At 41.4% G+C, this 19460-nt stretch overlaps 3 protein-coding genes across 8 annotated transcripts; 1 reads left to right on the top strand and 2 right to left on the bottom strand.

Moving 5' to 3' along the window:
• Positions 1–2: 2 nt before the first annotated feature.
• On the bottom strand, positions 3–7376 carry rbbp8 (retinoblastoma binding protein 8). 2 transcript variants are annotated; one of them, XM_030756484.1, is made up of 19 exons: positions 7260–7376; positions 6744–6870; positions 6565–6607; positions 6366–6461; positions 5942–6033; positions 5494–5566; positions 3879–4060; positions 3697–3792; positions 3251–3324; positions 3059–3126; positions 2676–2943; positions 2299–2464; positions 2097–2185; positions 1127–1235; positions 871–1002; positions 731–770; positions 528–615; positions 304–445; positions 3–208 (listed from the first exon to the last, which is right to left on the bottom strand). In XM_030756484.1, the coding sequence occupies exons 1-19, from the start codon at positions 7260–7262 to the stop codon at positions 111–113; spliced, it is 1986 nt and encodes a 661-aa protein (XP_030612344.1). In that variant the 5' UTR covers positions 7263–7376; the 3' UTR covers positions 3–110. The 2 variants fall into 2 exon arrangements, with proteins under 2 accessions (XP_030612344.1, XP_030612345.1); XM_030756485.1 differs by having other exon boundaries at positions 731–767.
• Positions 7377–8722: 1346 nt separating this feature from the next.
• Positions 8723–14941, bottom strand: fam168b (family with sequence similarity 168 member B). 5 transcript variants are annotated; one of them, XM_030756491.1, is made up of 8 exons: positions 13834–13980; positions 11311–11402; positions 11137–11220; positions 10774–10916; positions 10475–10673; positions 10261–10385; positions 10163–10174; positions 8723–9415 (listed from the first exon to the last, which is right to left on the bottom strand). In XM_030756491.1, the coding sequence occupies exons 2-6, from the start codon at positions 11378–11380 to the stop codon at positions 10273–10275; spliced, it is 609 nt and encodes a 202-aa protein (XP_030612351.1). In that variant the 5' UTR covers positions 11381–11402; positions 13834–13980; the 3' UTR covers positions 8723–9415; positions 10163–10174; positions 10261–10272. The 5 variants fall into 5 exon arrangements, with proteins under 5 accessions (XP_030612351.1, XP_030612350.1, XP_030612347.1 ...); XM_030756490.1 differs by lacking the exons at positions 8723–9415; positions 13834–13980 and adding an exon at positions 14847–14941 and having other exon boundaries at positions 9629–10174; XM_030756487.1 differs by lacking the exon at positions 8723–9415 and having other exon boundaries at positions 9629–10174; positions 13834–13979.
• On the top strand, positions 14225–17092 carry fbxo45 (F-box protein 45). Its single transcript, XM_030756486.1, has 3 exons — positions 14225–15011; positions 15536–15892; positions 15995–17092. The coding sequence occupies exons 1-3, from the start codon at positions 14676–14678 to the stop codon at positions 16178–16180; spliced, it is 879 nt and encodes a 292-aa protein (XP_030612346.1). The 5' UTR covers positions 14225–14675; the 3' UTR covers positions 16181–17092.
• Positions 17093–19460: the final 2368 nt, after the last annotated feature.

Below are 19460 nucleotides of genomic sequence, written 5' to 3'. Positions count from 1 at the left end.
ATCTTTATTTACTCAAACGACCAAACAAACAAAATTAAATACAACTCAAAGACTGGGGGTGGGGGGAGGTGAATATTCTTCGGTATTAGCTGTTTCATGGATAAACATCTTTAGTTCTCCTCCTTCCTTCGCTTTGGTGAGAATAAAGCGTTGAATGGCTGTCTCCTCCGTAAGCGTTCCTGAGGATTCTTGTCTTCTTTGATGTAACCTGGGACGGAGGACAGTTAAGCCTTAGCTTTCGAGACAGTACAATCCTCTCCCGTGCACTGAAAGGCTCGACAGGATTCAGAAATGTTAAATTACCTCTTTCAATGCACGTTTGCGTTGACGGGAATCCAACTTCCCAGAAGTGTTCGGGTGTGCAGGGAGGAATGTACAGATAACGATGCCTCGAGCAAGAAGACAGCTTTTTCTGTCTTTCCTCCTCTGGCAGGTGGGCGTAATACTGCGGGTAAACAGAATTATTTAATAACAGGATCGGAGCGAACAACATGTCAGTTTTATTAAGCTTAGTGCACAACACTTACTATTTCACACTCCTTGCAGGTAGTACCCTTCAGTTTTCTTCTCTCATCTTTTTTGCGAATGACTGCTACATGTGCGAACGCTGGGTGTCTAATCCGGAGAAACATGCAGGTTGTAACAAACTGATTATGTCCATGACCCCCCCCCCCGACCCATCACAGCTTATATTCAAATAAAGATCCAAAAAGCTTGATCAGTCTCTTACCGTGCTTTAGACTGGCATGCAGTGTCTTCAGGAGGATCTTATTTAGAGAGTAAAATATGGAAAGTGAACCATAAGAACTATCTGAAAATAATAGTCCAGTGACAAGATGGCACACATTCTCTGTTAATCTAAAAGCTTACCTTTGTCCTCCTCCTCTTCATCATCACAGGGCTGGCTCTGGCCCAAACATGAACTGTTGCAAGACTTGTACTCGCCATAAGCTGTTGTGTCAAACATGATATCCAAACTATCATTTGCCTTTTCACCGAGTCCTTGGAGAGGGGACAGTTGAAAATAATGTTTTTAAATCAGCACATTTTAAATATTTTTTAAAAAGTGCTGCAATTTGCTGCCAATCAATTGGCTGCAATTTTAAGAACTGTAATTTAAATTCACCGGACACACTGTCTCCTCTGTTCTCTCTTTGACGCTGAAGTAAGCTGTGACTGACCCAGGTGCAGTCGGTATCTGCCATCTCCCCATAATGCTGCTGTTCATCCATTTCCTAGAAAAAACACACACACACACACACACACACACACACACACACACACACACACACACACACACACACACAGTGTTAGAGACTCTAAAACAATGTTTCCAAGTGAAGTTTAATGACCACATAGATTTAACAAATGCATTATAGATTTCATTATTTTTATGACATTTAAAATATTGTTAAAATGATGGATGCTCACATTAAATATGGACAAATAATGAGGTCAGTGTATGCATAAGTATCCCCATGAGCTCAGGCTTCAAATTGCCCTCAACACTCCATTTGAGATACTTTTTTCTACTCTTAGGTCTGTATGACGTTAATGAGCGGGGGTACTCCTAATATGACCATCTCGGGCGAGATGAACAGAACCCCCACCCACCTTATCCTGGACGCTGAGCAGCCACTCAAAAGAAAGTTGGTTTAACGGGAAGGTGAAGGGACACCATTTACAAGTGGTGGCTGCACCAAGGTCCAGTAATAAATGAAATAATTATTTTAAACTGTAAATGATGCAAACCTCCTCTATGTAGTAGAATCAAGGAATAAAAATACAGAATGGAAATGAACATAATGAGACTTCTGAACATTTTTCAGACACTTTTAAACCTCGAATCTAAACTATCATGACAGATGCCGACCACAAAAATAACACACTTAGACAAGATCAGCAATTACAGCTGTCATATTTGTTTAAAAATAAAACTGCAACTTAAAAAAAAAAAAAAAAAAAAAGATCATATTTGTAACTTATTTGAATTTTTAACAAAGGGCTACATTCTAGTTCAGTTCAGGTTCATATAGCAGCTTAGCTGCTAATATAAGGCACAGGAACTCAGTGGATGAAGCAGCATGTGACTATACCTCGTCTTTTTTCCACTCACTGTCATACATTGACAGCGCGAGTGCGGGATCGACGCTCCACGTAGGCTCCACTGTGTGCCTCCTTTCAGCTGGGAAGCAGTCACATTCAAGTTATCTGAATATTGTGAAGAAATACCTCAAAGTGTACAACAATCAGAAATATCTAAAGGTCTTCAAATGACCTCTGTTGAAGAGAACTCACCATGTGCAGCTTCATCTTGGCCTTGTGAAGCATTCAGCTGCTGCAGAGGGGTTCTTCTCTTCCCATCTGCATCCGGTTTAACCTTCCTATTTGGCTTCTTGAAAGCAGGACGGGTACAAGAAGCACTGGGCTTCTGACTGGTACTCTCATTATGTTCCAACTCCACCTGTATAATATAAAAAGCATCTGTTACACAGTGTTTTGAAACCATTATATTTTGTCCTATAATGACATTAATGGTGAAATGTCACCGCTACAAGGATGCAACAAAAACTGGGCATCTATCTTATTTTGAAAGGATCAAAGTATGGCTATATGGAAGCCTGGGCACTAGACTTTGTTAGCATTTGAAAATACCAGTGATCACTTTCTCTTGCCTTGCTGTGCTGTGGCTCCTTCTTGATGCATTGATTGCTCACAGATACGGCAGTCTGGGTGATCTGTTCAGACTCTATGTGTTTGCCTTCCTTCTGGTTGTCCGCACCTTCGTGGATTCCTTTTTGGCTGCATTCCCCTCCCTCTGGGTCATTTCCCTCCTTTGCCCATTTTGCACTGCAAATAGTGCCACCTTCTGCAACCCGTCTGATGCACGGGAGAAGAGATGGAGACTTTCCAGATGTTGAGTCTGGAGTGGAGCAGTGAGGCCTTTAAGAGGGGGAAAACAGATATAGTTGTAGCACTGGCCTTTATTTTTTTCCACACATGGGTCCATCTGCCACAACAGACAGCAGATGAACATTTCAGCTGTTCCTGTGCTTACTTTAAACGAACTTCATGCTTCCAGAGAGTACTTAAGCTTCTTTGCTGGCTTGTGGCTTTCCTGGATTTCTAATACAAGAAAAGAGAAATTAAAAAGTAGGAACAGAGCGTATCCATTTGAACAGACCTGAGGTAAGATTTCACATTACATTTTTATTAGACGATGGATTATATTTATCGTACTCATACCTACCATCTGATGCTTTTCAATAAGTTCAAGGCCACAGGTTTCTGCAATTGCCTCTTCTTCATCTTCATTCACATCTTCTAAAATGGGACACAGGCGAGTTAAATCAAAAACACCTTTACAGCCGTCATGTTCATATGTATTAAAAGCTACAGGAGGCAACTTTGCTCATATGGAAAAATTAAAAAGTAGAGCAGAATAAATAAGAAAGGTGGCTGTATTAAGAATTAACCTAATAAGTTGTTGAATCAGGCTGATATGATGGGTGCTTTTCATACAGATGTTGCAAATTTCCCTTGTAGGATTTCCAGTAATGATAAAGTCTTCCAATGAAATCAAAATATATATATAGAAAAAGTTGTTTCCAATTCCTGTTCACTTGGAAACTGCAAGTACAGCATTTCCTGTTTTCAAATTTTGACTTCTTTAACAATAATAATATGAAATCATACTTGAGATCTGGGATGAGTCCATTTCACAAGTGTTTGGCACAAGAACTTCTGCTCTTCCAGGAGTCTTTGTGGCACCATCAGGATCTTTGTTTAGCTCTTAAAAAAAAAGAAATCAGATTAGAAGACTGGTGTGTGTCTTTAGACAGGTGATGGAAGAGGAAACTGCTTTAAAGAGCACTAACCATTGAAGAGCGAGTTGTTAGACAGTGGTAGCGGCACCTCTGCATAGCGAACGCGCTTCGTTTTGTCTGTATTTTTAGCTTTCTTCAGTTTGTTGACCACAGGCAGTGAGCTGGGCAAGACTGGGGAGTCTGGAATGATGCCCTCTTCCTGTTCTGGGGGTGAGCCCTCCTGAGATTCAAAACTGAAAAAAAAAAGAAAAAAAAAAAAAAAAGAAAAAAAAAAAAAAAAAAAAAAAAAAAAAACAACATCTGCGGTGCTTCACTGGAAACAAACTTTGAAAGTAAACTTAAAACATAACTTTAAAACTCGCTGAACCTGGACCTCAATACATAATGAGGTAGTGGACAATCGACTGACAAGCAGTTACATGGTCAGGTGAGTCCTGTTCCCTTGTTACTGCATAACAAATTAAGCAGATCAAAGATTTGGAGTTGAACTTGTATTTGGTATCTTTTCACTGGAACTCTCAATATGAGGTTAAAAAAAAACTATGGGGATGCAAGTGAAGGAGGCCATCATTAAAAAAATAAACCTATCAGAGAGACAGCAAACAGTTTAGAATTGGCCAAAACAACAATCTGGTACAGTCCTAAAAAGGAATGAATGCACCTGCCAGCGCAGCAACACCAAAACACCTGAAAGACCACAGAAGACAACTTAAGTGCATGATTGCAGTGGATGACTGGCTAAGAAAACCCCTTTACAACATCTAACCAAGTCAAGAACACTCTAGGAGCTAGGTGTATCATTGTCAAGGTCTACAGTCAAGAGATGCCTTCATGCCTTTAACAGCAGACTGTGCAATGCTCAGAGAAACAGGAGTTAAACCTCAGGCCTCAGTCAGCGTGTTAAGTTTCATGACAGTACGATTAGAAAAGACTGAACAAGTATGGCTTGTCTGGAAGAGTTTCCAGGAGAAAGCCTCTTCTCTCCAAAAAGAACAAGGCAGCACAGCTTAGGTTTGTAAAGTTGCATCTGAACAAACCACAAGATTTATGGAACAATGTCCTCTGGACAAATGAGACCAAAGTGGAGATGTTTGGCCATAATGCACAATGCCATGTTTGGTAAAAACCAAACACAGCACATCAGCACAAAGACCTCCTACCAAGGGTCAAGAAGGGTGGTGGAGAGCCTGTTTTGCAGCCACAGTACCTGGGCACATTGTAGCCATTAATTTGACCATGAACTTTTCTGTAAACCAAAGTATTCTAAAGTCAAATGTGAGGCCATCTGTCTGACAGCTAAAGCTTGGCAAAATTGGGTCATGCAACAATGATCTCAAACACAGCACCAAATCTAAAACAGAATGGCTGAAGAAAAAAAACAAAAAACAATCAAAGTTCTGCAATGATCCAGTCAAAGTCCAGACCTCAACCACATTGAAATGCTGTGGTGGAACCTTAAAACAGGTGTGCATAGAATCAGAACCCTCACACTGTAAAGAGTGGGCCAAAGTTCCTCCATGATGTGAGAAACTGATAAGGTCAAGGTGTTGGATCGGCTGCAAGACAATATTACTTACATTTTTATTGTGCAACTTTAACAGAAGAACAGCTAATAAACAATGTCAAGAACAACATGTCGATACAACATCAATGCTACACAGCTTACCGAGACATCTTTAATTTTTGCAGCTCAGCTTGCAGCTTTCTGTTTTCATCCTCCAGCAGGTTTCTTTCATTCTCTAGGAAACAAAGGGTCACAAAGAACATGTTCTCATCTGTTCTTGAACAAACTGAGAATCTTGTGCCTCTGAGAGGCCATATTTAAAAGGTTTGGTTTTTTTTTGTTTGTTTGGGGGGGGGAGGGGGGTTATTTATTCTAGTATATTACATTACATGTCACATTAAATAGCATACTACAGTTGTGAAACTTGATGTTGCAGAAACACTTCCTCTTCCTTCTGTATACACAACATATAGACATCTGTGTGTGTGTGTGTGTGTGTGTGTGTGTGTGTGTGTGTGTGTGTGTGTGTGCACATCAGGGAGGGTTCATGCACATCAACATCTGGTTAATAGCTGTTAGACACTGAAATGAAAACACTGACTGAACTCACTCAGTTTTTTGATAAGGTGCAGGTTCTGCTCCTGACCGTCTTTCAGGTTCTCCTCTAAGATGGTGCACCGATCACACTCTCCTGTTCGGAGCCTGGAAACAGTAAGCACAGCTGCCAGTCTTTACATTTCATACTGTTTCAGTGGATCACACCAAATGTTGTTCAGGGATATGAGCTACATTAGCTTTTAGCCCAGAGGAGAGCTGGAATATGCAGAAAAGGCTGTTCTTGTGTTTGGTTTTAAGCCATACACCTTTGGCATTATGTTGCTCCAGTTCCTTTGAAACCACACCTGTCCTGAGTGACATAATGACACTTGTCTTTGTAAGCTCTACATAAGAAACATCTATTTTAAACTAAAAACAGAGTGGTCACAAAGGGAGTAACAGTGGAGTGTACATGCCTTCATCTTTGGGTGAGTTACCTTTCCTCCAGGAGAGTGATGGCATCCTGCAGGTTTTTGTTTTGCTCCTTGAGCTGCTGGTTGCGATTGTAAAACACTTCGAGCCTCTGTGCATCTCTGTAAAGAACAAACTCTGGTAAAGCTAATGGACATGTCACTTTACCCTTCGCAAATAATATACTAAGACTCAAGTGTCCTAAAAACAAAGTGGCATACTCACAGGCAGCGCTCCTTTTTCAGCTTGCTTACTTTTGCTTCCAGTTCTAGAAACAGCGACAAATGCAATGATGACACAACACAAAGAAGGTTTATTTTTGGCATCTGAACCCCGGATAATACACATGAAAAGAAGCATTAACGTGGTGAAATCAAACTTATTCATTATACTCTGTCAGTTACCCTGAAGTGCATTTTGGTGACACTCTCCGAGTTGCTTCCACAAGTCTTGAAAGAGATCGGCTGCTTTGGCTTTCCCGCTGCTCCAGTCATTCCCAAAACTCTCAGCAAGCTTCTCTCTGCCTGATTCCTGCCAACACAGATCAGCTGTTTGTTTCCATGGTTGACTCTCCATAATAAATCCTATCTACCGCCTCTCTTTAGTGTCGCTTAATACTAACATATTAGCGTGGGAAGGTACATGTTTCGCTAGTTTATCTTTGGCTTACCACACAGTAGCGAACACCAGTGAATTAGCTAAATAATAATAACTTTCACCTGCTCGACACTTCCATGTTTACCACATATGGCTGACGACCGCTTTGACTGCAATTAAGCACCAAAATGCAAAGTTTAGACTTAATGACACGAGCTCGCGGGAGGCCGCCGCACAGATTCAGGCTCACACAGACACGTCTAAAAAAATTTGACATTTTGTTAAAGAGGAAAATAGTTACGGTAGGTGTAACTGTGTCTTACCATGTTTGAGCCATAAACAGTCCGCGGATTTAACAAAATCCAAGTTCGCGCGCCGAACTGCAAGCCGGGAAGTCTTCTTCTTCTTCGTTTCCCAATTCATGTAGGAAGGCTCTGACGCCATCCACTGTATAACTGCAGCAAATGGTTTCATACTACGCCTACTACAATTAATAATAATAATATTAATTCAGCTTAATGAAATTAAGGTGCACACATTTTATTGCCCTAAATTACCAATAAGTAACTTCTATAAGCATAAAATGTCTAAAATAAGTCTTAGTTATGTTATGAATCATTATGAATTAAAAGACAAGTATAAAGGACAAAACCTGTAACTATGACTGACTAGATTAGAAATAGTGTCTTTTTTGTGGGGGGGCTTTTTCACTCATTTTCAGTCTATCGTATACCTGAACATTTTCAGAGGAATACTTTTGTTAAGCCACTTAACACTGAACTATGACTGACTTTTTATTCAAGCATAAAAAGACATAAACCAGTGTTGTCTACACATAACCAACAACTTAGCAAAGAGCCAATTTTAAACTGTATCTTAGACACTTTGTTAGCAGCAGCCTGTCACAAAAACATAATTTTGTCCCTTTTCTTTGAATGGGACAAGGAGAAAACAACCTCTCTGTGTGGAGTTTGCATATTCTCCTCGTGTTGGCGTGGGTTTTCTTCAGGTACTCAGGTTTCCTCCCACAGTCTAAAGCCATGCAGTTATTTGGGTTAGGTTAATTGGTCACTCTAAATTGCCTTTAAGTGTGAATGGTTGTCTGTCAATCTGTGTTGGCCCTGTTACAGGCTGGTGACCTGTACAGGGTGTACCCTGCCTCTCGCCCCATGTCAGCTGGGATAGACTCCAGCAACCCTGAAGAGGATGGATGGACACTGGAACATTGTCAGTCAAGTCATCAGTCATGGATTGGGCTCCCCAGAGGTCAGCTCAAAATTACTGAAGTAGTATGGGATCATCTTGACAGAGAATGGAACAAAAGGAAGCTGAAAAAAATGCATTTCAGCCAGTGATGTTAGAGCTATTGTTCATTATAAACATAGAAAAATATTCACCATGCAATACCATCTGGATTGGCAGCTGCTTCATTGTTCAGCATGACAATGATCCCAAACATATTGCCAGTGCAGTAAAAACACACCAGGGTAGGGACTGTCTCTGCTTCAAGAGGCCTGGAGAACTATTCCTGAAGACTACGTAAAGAAATGACAAGAAAGCTGCACTTTATAACTGCACTCATTTGAAGAAATGAGTGACTCAAGATTTTAGAACAGTACTGTATCAACTGTTCTATTATGACTATTATACATAAACATATTAGAAACGTGAATATGGAAAAAGAGGATGCGTTTAAGTGCTTTCTGTTGTTATTTCTGCCTGCCATGTACCATTTAGGGCCCCAACATACTGAGTGACAACACGAAAAACACTGTTTATTCTTATATTTGTTTTTATTTTTGGTCTTTCTTTAGAATACAAAACAGCAACCAAAGTCACAAAAATAACATTTACAAAACATATTGTTTAACTGAGGTGACCGAGGCAACATAGAAAAGCATGTCTGAAACAGTGACATTGGTGGATTTTAGCCTGGAGACTTGAGGTAAAACAGCGAGCAATGTTGAAAAGGTCAGATATCTTTTACAAACCGTTTGGACTTAGTGCCTTCATTCAGTAGTGCTATTCACAAATGGGGGTTTAACAATATCATCGTGGTATCCTAACATGTCCACGGTTAACAGGGATTTAATGATGTAGTGCTTCGGATCTGCCTAAGAGTAAACTGATTATAGTGACATGTCTAAATTCTAAGCATGTTACACTGTATGGCACCATTCAGAATGGTTTCTGTTTGAGTCCAAATTTCTCTCTCACTCACACACACACACACACCACTGTTCCTGCTCATTCACTCTTATTAAATGGGTGCAAATGACTTCTAACAACTTCCTAAACTTGTTTCCCACCAACAACACTTCTGGCTAAAATAAGTGAATACATCAAATATCACCCAAGCAGGAGCAGCTTCAGACTTTTGGGAGGGAAAAAAAAAAAAATTTAACAGGGCAGAAAAAACTAAAAATTGTTGGAATGGCCGTCAGTCAGAGGCACAAACTCAAAGTCTCGTCTTTTGCTCCTATGACACAAAAATGGTAAGACATTATGCAAACACTGCATCACTGAAAGAAACAATAAAAACCATTTACCTAAACACAAAGCTGTGAAAAATAGTACAGTTTGGCCCGCGATGAACTGCGCAGGTATGTTTTTGCATGAATAAATGTTTCTAGTCTTTTCTTTCACATTTAAGACATGGTCACTGGTGATTCAGCATTGCAGATTATTACTCTTTTTTTTTTTTTTTTTTTTTTTTTTTAAGTGTTTTTTAGTTCCTTTGGATTTGTGCCTTTTGTTGAATTTGCATCTGTCACAGCAGGGAGAATTGAGCTAGCATTACTTTGTAGATCTATATATATATACACATGCATTCAAGATCATATGTACCCCCCAAAATTAAGAAAAAAAAAAACTATTTCAAACTCCCTTTTCACTACATAAGAATTTAAGCTATAAAAACCTGCATGAGAGTCCACATAGAGTTTGCATGGAGGCTTTGCAGTTTGATGTGAGATATGCAGCAGGTTTGTAGAGGTGCTGGCGCTGGGTGGGGGTGGGGGGGTATAGTGTGGAATGCAGCCTTATTCCTTTAAGAGGGGTTGTGGGGATGGGCCTATCCTTCATCCCCTGCCTATCCAAATGGGACTCTATGTAGTTGGGTTTTAGATTCACATTATGCTGGAAGAAGAATTAGTAGCGGACACTGCCAGGGCAGGGCAGGTCGTCACCACGAGAGAAAAACACTGGAGTGTGAATGCATATCTACCATCTTCTGGGCCTGCAGAGAGAATACCAGGTGTAAATATAAAACTTAAATCTGCACGATTTACCAAATTGTATTAGTTTTGAAAACATCATACTCACGCTTTTCTCTCTTCACCACTGTGGGGACACGTAGCTGTAGCTGGGTGTGCCAGGAGGCCGATATGTGGGCATCGTGACTTGGTGGGGGGCGACAGGTGCTGGTGATGGAGTTGTCAACAAAGTTCCTGAGGAATGAACGCCATAGATGTAACTACAAATCATGCATTTGTATTCTTGATAAGAATTCATTGAGCAATAAACTGCTGCCGCTCACCAGCTGACATAGCCATGGTGGTGCCGGCTACCATCCCCATGGCAACACCGTTGGGGCGGGGAGGAGGGATAGGCGGGGCATACATCGCTGCAGGCATCCCATTGGGCTGGACCACTGTCGTGTGATGGATGACATGAGGCGGCGCAGCATACAGTGGCTGTGTATAGTAGGGGCCTTGCTGTTGTGAAGGTATTAGTGCCTGGAGGACAAACACAACCACACATTACAGCTCAAACAGTGAGACAGGCGGAAGAGAGACAGCATGTTATTTAAAAGAATAAAAATGATGGAGGACTGACCTGTGCATAGGGGTTCTGTTGGGCATAAGTGCTCCTGACAGGGTAAACAGCAGTAGGATAGGGGTTTGGTGAGGAGGAGTATGGTGGGACAGTCCCTGTGCTGGGAGAGCAGGACATTTTGAAAGGAGTGCCTGGAGCATAGCCTGGAGCAGGAGGAAGACACCTCATATTAGTGCTGTTTGTTCTGGAACAAGACTGTTGAAGGCCTTGTAGAAGCACTGGCTGTATTACGTTATGCTTATTTAATTCAAATAAAAGAAGTCAACTGTCATCACTTGAATCATGTGATTTTTAATGTGCCTCTCTCTGATGCACATTAAAAATCTTTATATAAACTCCAGCAGATTTTAGCTTTATTCTCACCGTTGGGGAAGGCTGCGTTTGCTCCTGCGTAAACGTTGGGAGTGTACGCTGGAGCAGCTGCTGCATATCCAACAGGAAATCCAGCTGAGAGAACCAGAAAACAAACAAGAATGTAATACTTTTCTCAATGTTGGAGATGTTTTCTTGTAATTACGCTAGCTGCTTAAACATTACCTGGGTAACCTATACCCTTAGTGTTGGTAAAGGGGACCCCTGTTGGTGCAGGGCTGTATACTGGATTCATTGTGGCTGCCTATTCACAGATGCTGTAAGTAAAAGAAACATAGACTCATTTAGCATCACAAGGTTGGAATGATTCAAATATCATGTGTGTAAATCAAAATCTGATTAATGAGCCAGCTGAGCTCTTTCGGAAAGGAAGGACATGCTGAAATGAAGTCTTCTGATGCTTTGTGACCCCGATGTTCCAAAAACAGCACGATGATTGTGAAAGGATTCCTCAAAATGTTTAAACAAAACCATAACTTCACATTTCAGAAATCTTAAGCGTGTAACCTGGTTCAGCTGGCTCTGTGCTGAGCTTAGACTTTGACATAATCTCTATTTATTAGACTGCTGTTACTGCTCTCCCATATGAAGCAGGAGAAATTACATTTAATTACTTTTATATGTCATGACTTGTGCAGCAAATCTGACTAACCACCACTTGATATGTCACAAACTGACACGACTAAAGGGACCACAAATGATAATTGTTCTCCTCAGTGAAGCTGCACAGTGGATTTTATGAGATGACCTTGCAAGGTCATAGTAACAACAGAGAAGAAGCCAGACTAATAAGGAGTTATAATGGTATTACCTTATATGCTGTCTGACACTGAACGTAATACAAAAAAGGTGCTGGGACTATTTTTAAAATGGTGCCACCGCAGCTTGTCCAGCACATCCATTGTTTCCAGTGCTCTCAGCATTCTCTGAATCACATGCTGAAACTGAGAGAAGTGCAGGTAGTCGAATACTATGTTCCTGAGCAGTTTGTGAAAGACATTTGGGGGAAATTAATACACAATGACCGTTCATTTTACCTTTTTGATGCAATTCTAACTTGTATGTTTACACACAATCACTCCACACACACACACGCTAAATGCCACTTCATTAATTATATCTTGCACCAAGTTGCTGCCATGTGATTGATAAGATATTTGTGTTAACAAGCAGTTGAACTAATGAAGTGGCCCATGAGTATAAATATACTATATGTCAATGAATTTTATTAACTTAAAATCCAACCCTCAACCTCCTGGACACTGAAATCTACCTTCTAATAATACACGCACTTTCATTTTTTAATGCCATATTTAAGGATTTAAATTGCCTTTAAGGCAATCCATAATCTTGCACAAGTTATGTATTGCCTCTCTGAACTTCTGCATGTAACACACACCCATTCACACTTTCAAGTCATCTTCTCTACAGCTCACTTCCCCTCTACCATGGGGTCTAGAGCCCTCAGCTGCTCTCCTCTGGAATTCCCTCCCACCAAACATCCATAACATCCACTCTCTCTGTGCTTTCAAATCCCATCTCAAAACGCACCTCTTTAAATTGGCACACTCCCTCTGATTGTCTTCCATCCATCACATGAATCCTGTTTTTAACCATTTTCATAATGTAAACTTCTTTTTATTGATAGAGATTTTTGTTTATTCTTATTGTTTTAAACTCTTCTGTGTAAGGTGACCTTGAGTGTTTTGTTTTAAAGACATCTAAAATAAAATTTATTAGCGATATTATTATGAAACTTTACATCGCATTTCCTGAAGAAACCTTCACTTCTGCTTCCCATCAAAGTCCTTAGGTTGAGTTTTATGCATCTGTGCTTTCACCTAGCGGTAGCTTTAAGAAAAGGACAGTACACGTCTTTATAAGTCTGATGATTCAAAGTAAATGAACAGGATAAATATAAATGTGCAACTATGCATAACTGCGTAGCAAGTAAATAGAAAATCAGACCCTAGCGCGGTTATGCATGGTGTACACATTTATCTCAAATTTATTTTGTAGTCTGACCATTTCTGGAAATTGAAATTAATAAAATTTTCTAACCTTCAAAGAGGGGAAAAAAAACCCAAAATTCAATCATTCGGCTTTATTTGTGTTACTTCTAACTCTACTCGTACGTACACACACACACACAACAAGAGCCAAAAAAAAGGTGAAGCAATGCATTTTCGTTTTTTTCCTAGAGATTTTCTTAGACTAAAATCTAATTAGGTGGTGCTTTTCAGTACGCTTTGTAAGGTTGTTTTCACCTTCCCAGCAAAACACGTCGACAGTGGCACCATGTGTCCTCTTAAAACATGACGTGCGATACGTTGCCTGCAAAAATTAAGATGGCAACCTTAAGTAGAAGAATTTGGAAAGGTGAACGCAGCAGGGCTTTGTTGCCGTCGGCTAGCTTAGCTCACAAGCTGCACCACCTGCGGTTAGCCTAGCCCGTCTACCGCCGCAGGTGAGCTCCGCTTCACGGACTGACCTGTTAATCACCTGTCTGACCGCGCAAAGCCGCCGGAGTGTCCCCGGACAGCAGACAGATGGGGGACAGCTCGTCAGAAGGCCGCATAGCACAGGAGGCAAGCAGCCAGACAGCTGTGTCCTGCGCTGCAGCCCGTCCCGTTACCAGATAACTCTCACATCTTCTTGTGCTGATAACAAAAACCCACAACAACTTACTGTTAGCTGCTCTGACCGTCTGTTAGTCTCCTCCTCCGGTTTTCTGGGGTAAAATGAAATTAAGCTAGCTGCTGTTTTGCTCCCAGATGCTTTGCTTAACTCTTTTGAGCACCCCGCGTCACTTCCGTGTAATGTCACGTGGTTTAACAATTATAAAAGAAAATAGTATATCGTATATCAGCTGACTTTTTTTCCTTTTTGCAATATGTATATCGTGTCTTTATCAATTAAAGCAGCAAGTTCGTTTTAACCGAAAATAAAATGCATGAAAATGGTTATTAAATCCGACCAACATGACGTAACCGGTCAGATAAAGTCTGTAACTGGTAAACAACTGCATTTTCTTTTAATACGGTTTTTTTTTTTTTTGCGACACACTCGCAACACCCTGACGTCGCAGCGGTGTAACATCTAATATCATAACACTGCAACACCGGAGCGACCATACTTGAACTTATTATTATGTCGGCCCCGCGGTCCTTGCAGGCGATAAAATATATTTGACCTAAACGCGAGCGTCCCTTTATGAAACAGCTTGTCACCTCTGGATTTGAGCGACTTTAGGGACCTCTTAAATTGACTACTATTTCTTTCGAATTAATTGTCATGTTTATTTGGCAACGAATCAATTCCTGCGTTTGCTCTTTAAGGACCTTGACGCATCGTTTCCATTCAGCCATTGAAGTGGGAAGAGCAGGGTCCATACTGTTGCGGTTTTAGCGCGACCTACGTGTGGGTTTTATAGTTAACATGTTGCTACTGAGCTTATATTAGGACTCGTACTGTGGCGTACGGTTAAAGTACTCGTTCGGCTGGCGTCGTCGGTGAAGAGCAGGGGTATAATGTCTGGAGCAGCGGGTGGGGGAGGAGGCTCCTCCTGTTTGGGCGCAGCAGCAGCGGCGGCGGCAGCCAGTTGCAGCTCCACCGGCTCTCCTTACGCTGCTGCAGCCGGAGGAGGCGCTGGGGTGGCGGGGAGGCTACCGGCGAGGGTCTTGGAGCATATTTTCTCTTACCTGGAACTGTCTGACCTGATGCGATGTTCGTTGGTCTGCTGGCACTGGAACAATATCCTGGCGGATGAAAACAGCGAGGTGTGGCGCAGCCTCTCCAACCGGACTCTGAGCGACGAGGCTTTGCGGTCTGACATCCTTTGTAACCTGCCCACCTACAAGGGCAAAGTAGGTTTACCAATACACATCCCTCTGTTTTGGTGTTGATAGAAACCTACTAATGACGAACTCCGTTTATAAATGTGCCTGTTTGGTGATCCCTTCACACAAAGTGACTAGCCATAAACATTACTGAATGTCAGAATATTCTGCTGCTTTTTTACCTTGTTTTGTGAGAATATGAGAGATAAATGGGCATATAATTAAATGCTTGTTGTAATTGCTGGCGGTTTTCGCTGAGGGAGGCAAGAGTTGATGTTTGTTCCCATTAGTCTTCTCCGTGGAGTCCATATTGAAGTTACTCTTCAGCCTATTATTAGCAACTGTACCTACTTCCTTGTGAAAAATGTACAGAAAACCGTATAAATATTTGATCCCTCAATGGTGCAGTTTGCATCTTGTGAGATGGAAAGTCCAGCAGCATATCTCCTCTAGATTAGTTTCTTTTTTTCTTTTTTTTTTTTTTAAAGAGTTCTCAGTAAGTAACTTCATCCAACTGTCAATTAACATCATTTTCCTCTCTTTCTGTACAGCTCAAGGCCTTTCAACATGCTTTGAGCTCCCACGACTGCTCCCGCAACGTTTACGTGAAGAAGAATGGCTTTACCCTGCATCGCAACCCTATTGCCCAGAGCACAGATGGTGCACGGGGCAAAATTGGCTTTTCAGAGGGGCGGCATGCCTGGGAAATCTGGTGGGAAGGCCCTCTTGGCACTGTGGCAGTGATAGGTATTGCCACGAAGCGGGCGTCCATGCAGTGCCAGGGCTACGTGGCCCTCCTGGGCAGCGATGACCAGAGCTGGGGCTGGAACCTGGTCGACAATAACTTGCTTCACAATGGAGAGGTCAACGGGAATTTCCCTCAGTGTAACAATGCACCTAAATATCAGGTAGGAGTGGCAATTTTAATTTGTAAAAGTCTGAATCATGTTTTCTGTTGCACTTATTTTTTTGGTGAACTAACATTCCAATGTGATCATACTTGTCCACAGATCGGGGAGAGAATACGAGTGATCCTGGACATGGATGACAAGACGTTAGCCTTTGAGAGAGGTTTTGAGTTTCTTGGAATAGCTTTCCGTGGACTGCCCAAAACCTGTCTGTTCCCCGCTGTCTCTGCAGTATACGGCAACACTGAAGTCACCATGGTGTACCTGGGAAAGCCCCTGGATGGCTAGATGCAGGACAGCAAGTGCCACCATGAAATCGTACAAGCCCCTGTCAAGTGCAGACAGACTCCTGACCCTGTTGTACTGTTTTAAGGTTTTGGAGGGTAAGTGGTCCCATTTCTTCCAGAATAACCAACTTTACATCAGCAATGAGAACTGTCTGCATTCTACTTCAGCTCACCACAAAAACAGAGTTTTTTTTAAACTGGACAGACCACAAGCAAATGGAATATGTGAGACCTGTTTGTGTATCTATGTGGAAATGTCCACTTTTACAGGTTAGCTGCTGAACTCTTTTATTCACCTTATAGGGGAAACGTAATTTAATTTCATGCATTTTGGACTCGTGCCGAAGATTTACATGAGATTTTTGTCTGCCTGAAGGAGGCCTGAACTACTCTAAACCAAGCGGCAAATACTTTTAACATGACATTTTAACAAGTGAAACAGTCATTGTGTGAGTTAATGGACAAACACATTGTGGAGCAACTGAATTATAAGGAAATGAAATGAGTGAAATCTATTGTGATATTATGATGTAGGGCCAATTCTATGGGACTTATGTGACGTATGTGGCAATCCGTACACACGCACTGTTATGCATGTGCACTTATGGCTGCAATTGAAACGACTCCCCTTTTCAAGTACTTATTCAATAATAGTTGAAACAAATCCGTAACATGATAATGTGTCTTTTTAATGTGCTACTCTGTAGTGTTACAATTTATTTATTTTTTGGTTTTATCTATGGTACTATAGAGACTGTATTCTAAGGCCTCAAAATAAAGCCTACATGGTGCCACTCCTAAAATAAAGATGGCTTGATGTTTGTTTTCATGAGTGAACAGTGTAGGTGGCCTAAAAGATGGACCAACACCGTACTGTCAGCTATTGATTAACCTGCTCTTTTTTTTTTTTTTTTTTTTTCCTTCCTTTTTGAAAGAGAGAACTTGGACAAAGATATCAGTTATTCCATGGAAAATCACGGAGGGTTTCTCACCGGATTCCCCCCTCAGTCAGCTGGGTGTTTTTGGTATAATAATGTGTATATTTAATGAATCTGTGCAAATGTATTCTTAGTTAAAGGTACATAAGGGTCAAATTTGGCATTTTTATATGTCACCTTATTTTTTCCAGCATTTTTGAGCCTTTGTAAGTATAGGAGATGGCCATGTGAAAAAGTCAGGACTGAAAAACTGCAGCCAAATCAATTTTACACCAAATCTGAGTATTATCATCTTTTAAACCCAAAATCTTTCAAGCCTTGTTTTACCATGTGACACAGATGGAATTATGAAGATTAGAAGATGAGGCTCGTATCAAAATCAAGGCAAAAGGGAGCCATTTCATATGCTACATGTTTTTACCAACCATACATGGGGATATGACCCTCTAAGATTTTCCCCAAATTTTGGAGGTTTTATCCAAAGAATTATCAAAAAAACGGATAAATCTCCCGCAGCAACAAGGCTTGTTCCTGTTACTCAGTGCAGTTTTTCTATTGAAACTATGATACTGATGCTCAGTTCGTTATAAAAAATAGTGAATGTGATTTTTGCCTTTAGATTTTGAAACCTGGAGTAGGTGTAAACTTCACTCAGTTGCATTTTAATCAAATTTAAATCTGTTTTCAGAATCAGAATCAGAATCAGGCTTTATTGACCAAGTATCGCTCACACAAACAAGGAATTTGTTTTTGGTTATGCTCGCAGTGCACGAAAAATACAGTAAAAACAATCTTATTCACACAGCTCACTCTCTCCTTACACACACATTCATACCCGTAAATCTAGAAAACATTTAAAATATTTAGCATGTAGAATTTACCTTGTAATTTTTAAAAAGGTGCAGTTTGTGCAGTATAAAAACTATATAAAATATATAAATAAAAAATTGAAGTAAAGGTGAGAATCCTGTGAATGCCCTTACATAAATTAAATAGGTAATTTTTGATATGCAAGTGTCCCAGGTATTAACAGTTCAGTAGTGTACAATTGTTCATGAGAATAATGGAAGTTGGAAAAAAGCTTCTCTGTAGCCTGGTCGTTCGGGTCTTCATATGGCTGAAACGTCGGCCTGATGGAAGGCACCGAAACAGGTGATGGCCAGGGTGAAACGGGTCAGTGATGATTTTCTCTGCACGCTTCCTGGTTCTGGAGGCATGCAGGTCCAGCAGTGTGGGCAGCTTTACACCGATGGTCCTCTCTGCAGACTTGATAATATGCTGCAGTCTCTTGGTGTCATGTTTTGTGATAGCGCTGCCCCACACTGTGATGGATGTGGTGATGATGGACTCTATGATGGCTGTGTAGAACTGCACCATCAGCTCTTTGGGTAGGTTGAACTTCCTCAGCTGGTACAGAAAGTACATCCTCTGTTGTGCCCTCTTGATGATGGAGTTGATGTTGCTGTCCCACTTCAGGTCCTTGGAGATTATTGTGCCCAGGAACTTGTAGGACTCCACAGCCATCACAGTCCTGTCTAGAATGGTGAGTGCTGGCAGGGTTGGGGGGCCCCTCCTGAAGTCCACGGTCATCTCCACTGTTTTTGCTGTGTTCAGCTCCAGATTGTTCTGACTGCTCCAGAGGACAACCTGATCAACCACCCGTCTGTAAGCAGACTCATCACTGTCACTGATGAGACCAATGACAGTTGTGTCATCTGCAAACTTCAGGATTTTAACAGAGGAGTCCATGGAGGTACAGTCATTTGTGTACAGCGAGAAGAGCAGTGGGGAGAGTACACAACCCTGTGGGGCACCCGTGCTGATGGTTCGGGTCCCTGAAGTACACTTTCCCAGCCTCACCTGCTGTTTTCTGCCAGTAAGAAAGTCAGTTATCCACTGGCAGGTGGAGGCTGGTACGCTGAGTTCAGTCAGTTTGCTGTGTAATTGTCCTGGAATAATTGTGTTGAAGGCTGAACTAAAGTCCAGGAACAGAATTCTTGCACAAGTTCCTGGGTGATCAAGGTGTTGGAGGATGAAGTGGAGACCCATGTTCACTGCATCGTCCACCGACCGGTTGTCCCGATAGGCAAATTGCAGGGGGTCTTGCCGGGGGTCCGTGATTTCCTTAATGTGGTTGAGAACCAGTCTTTCAAAGGACTTCATGACCACAGAGGTCAGGGCAACAGGTCTGTAGTCATTTAGTCCTGTGGTAGAAAACAAACAAAGCACTACGGAGCTCCTAACCAGTCCTAAAACTTTCATGTGCCTAGATCCTCAAAGATGTTGGAAAATGGTGACTTAAGAGTCAAATTCAATCTCACCTGCACTTTGATTAAAGTAAAT

This window comes from Archocentrus centrarchus, chromosome 20, assembly GCF_007364275.1.
Source record: "Archocentrus centrarchus isolate MPI-CPG fArcCen1 chromosome 20, fArcCen1, whole genome shotgun sequence".
Classification (NCBI taxonomy): Eukaryota; Metazoa; Chordata; class Actinopteri; order Cichliformes; family Cichlidae; genus Archocentrus; species Archocentrus centrarchus.
The sequence above is the reverse complement of the archived record's forward strand: the minus strand, read 5'-3'. Positions and strand labels throughout refer to the sequence as shown.

What these genes read in the sequence shown, in the direction of transcription:
- fbxo45 (XM_030756486.1), top strand. Translation starts at nt 14,676, where the DNA reads ATGTCTGGAGCAGCGGGTGGGGGAGGAGGCTCCTCCTGTTTGGGCGCA. An exon ending in TGCCCACCTACAAGGGCAAA is followed by an intron (nt 15,012 to 15,535) that starts GTAGGTTTACCA and finishes CTTTCTGTACAG; the next exon opens with CTCAAGGCCTTTCAACATGC. An exon ending in ACAATGCACCTAAATATCAG is followed by an intron (nt 15,893 to 15,994) that starts GTAGGAGTGGCA and finishes ACTTGTCCACAG; the next exon opens with ATCGGGGAGAGAATACGAGT.
- rbbp8 (XM_030756484.1), bottom strand. An exon ending in TAACAACTCGCTCTTCAATG is followed by an intron (nt 3,793 to 3,878) that starts GTTAGTGCTCTT and finishes TTTTTTTTTAAG; the next exon opens with AGCTAAACAAAGATCCTGAT. An exon ending in GCATGCCAGTCTAAAGCACG is followed by an intron (nt 616 to 730) that starts GTAAGAGACTGA and finishes TCTCCGGATTAG; the next exon opens with ACACCCAGCGTTCGCACATG.
- fam168b (XM_030756490.1), bottom strand. Translation starts at nt 11,380, where the DNA reads ATGAATCCAGTATACAGCCCTGCACCAACAGGGGTCCCCTTTACCAAC. An exon ending in TAAGGGTATAGGTTACCCAG is followed by an intron (nt 11,221 to 11,310) that starts GTAATGTTTAAG and finishes TGGTTCTCTCAG; the next exon opens with CTGGATTTCCTGTTGGATAT. An exon ending in AACAGAACCCCTATGCACAG is followed by an intron (nt 10,674 to 10,773) that starts GTCAGTCCTCCA and finishes TTTGTCCTCCAG; the next exon opens with GCACTAATACCTTCACAACA.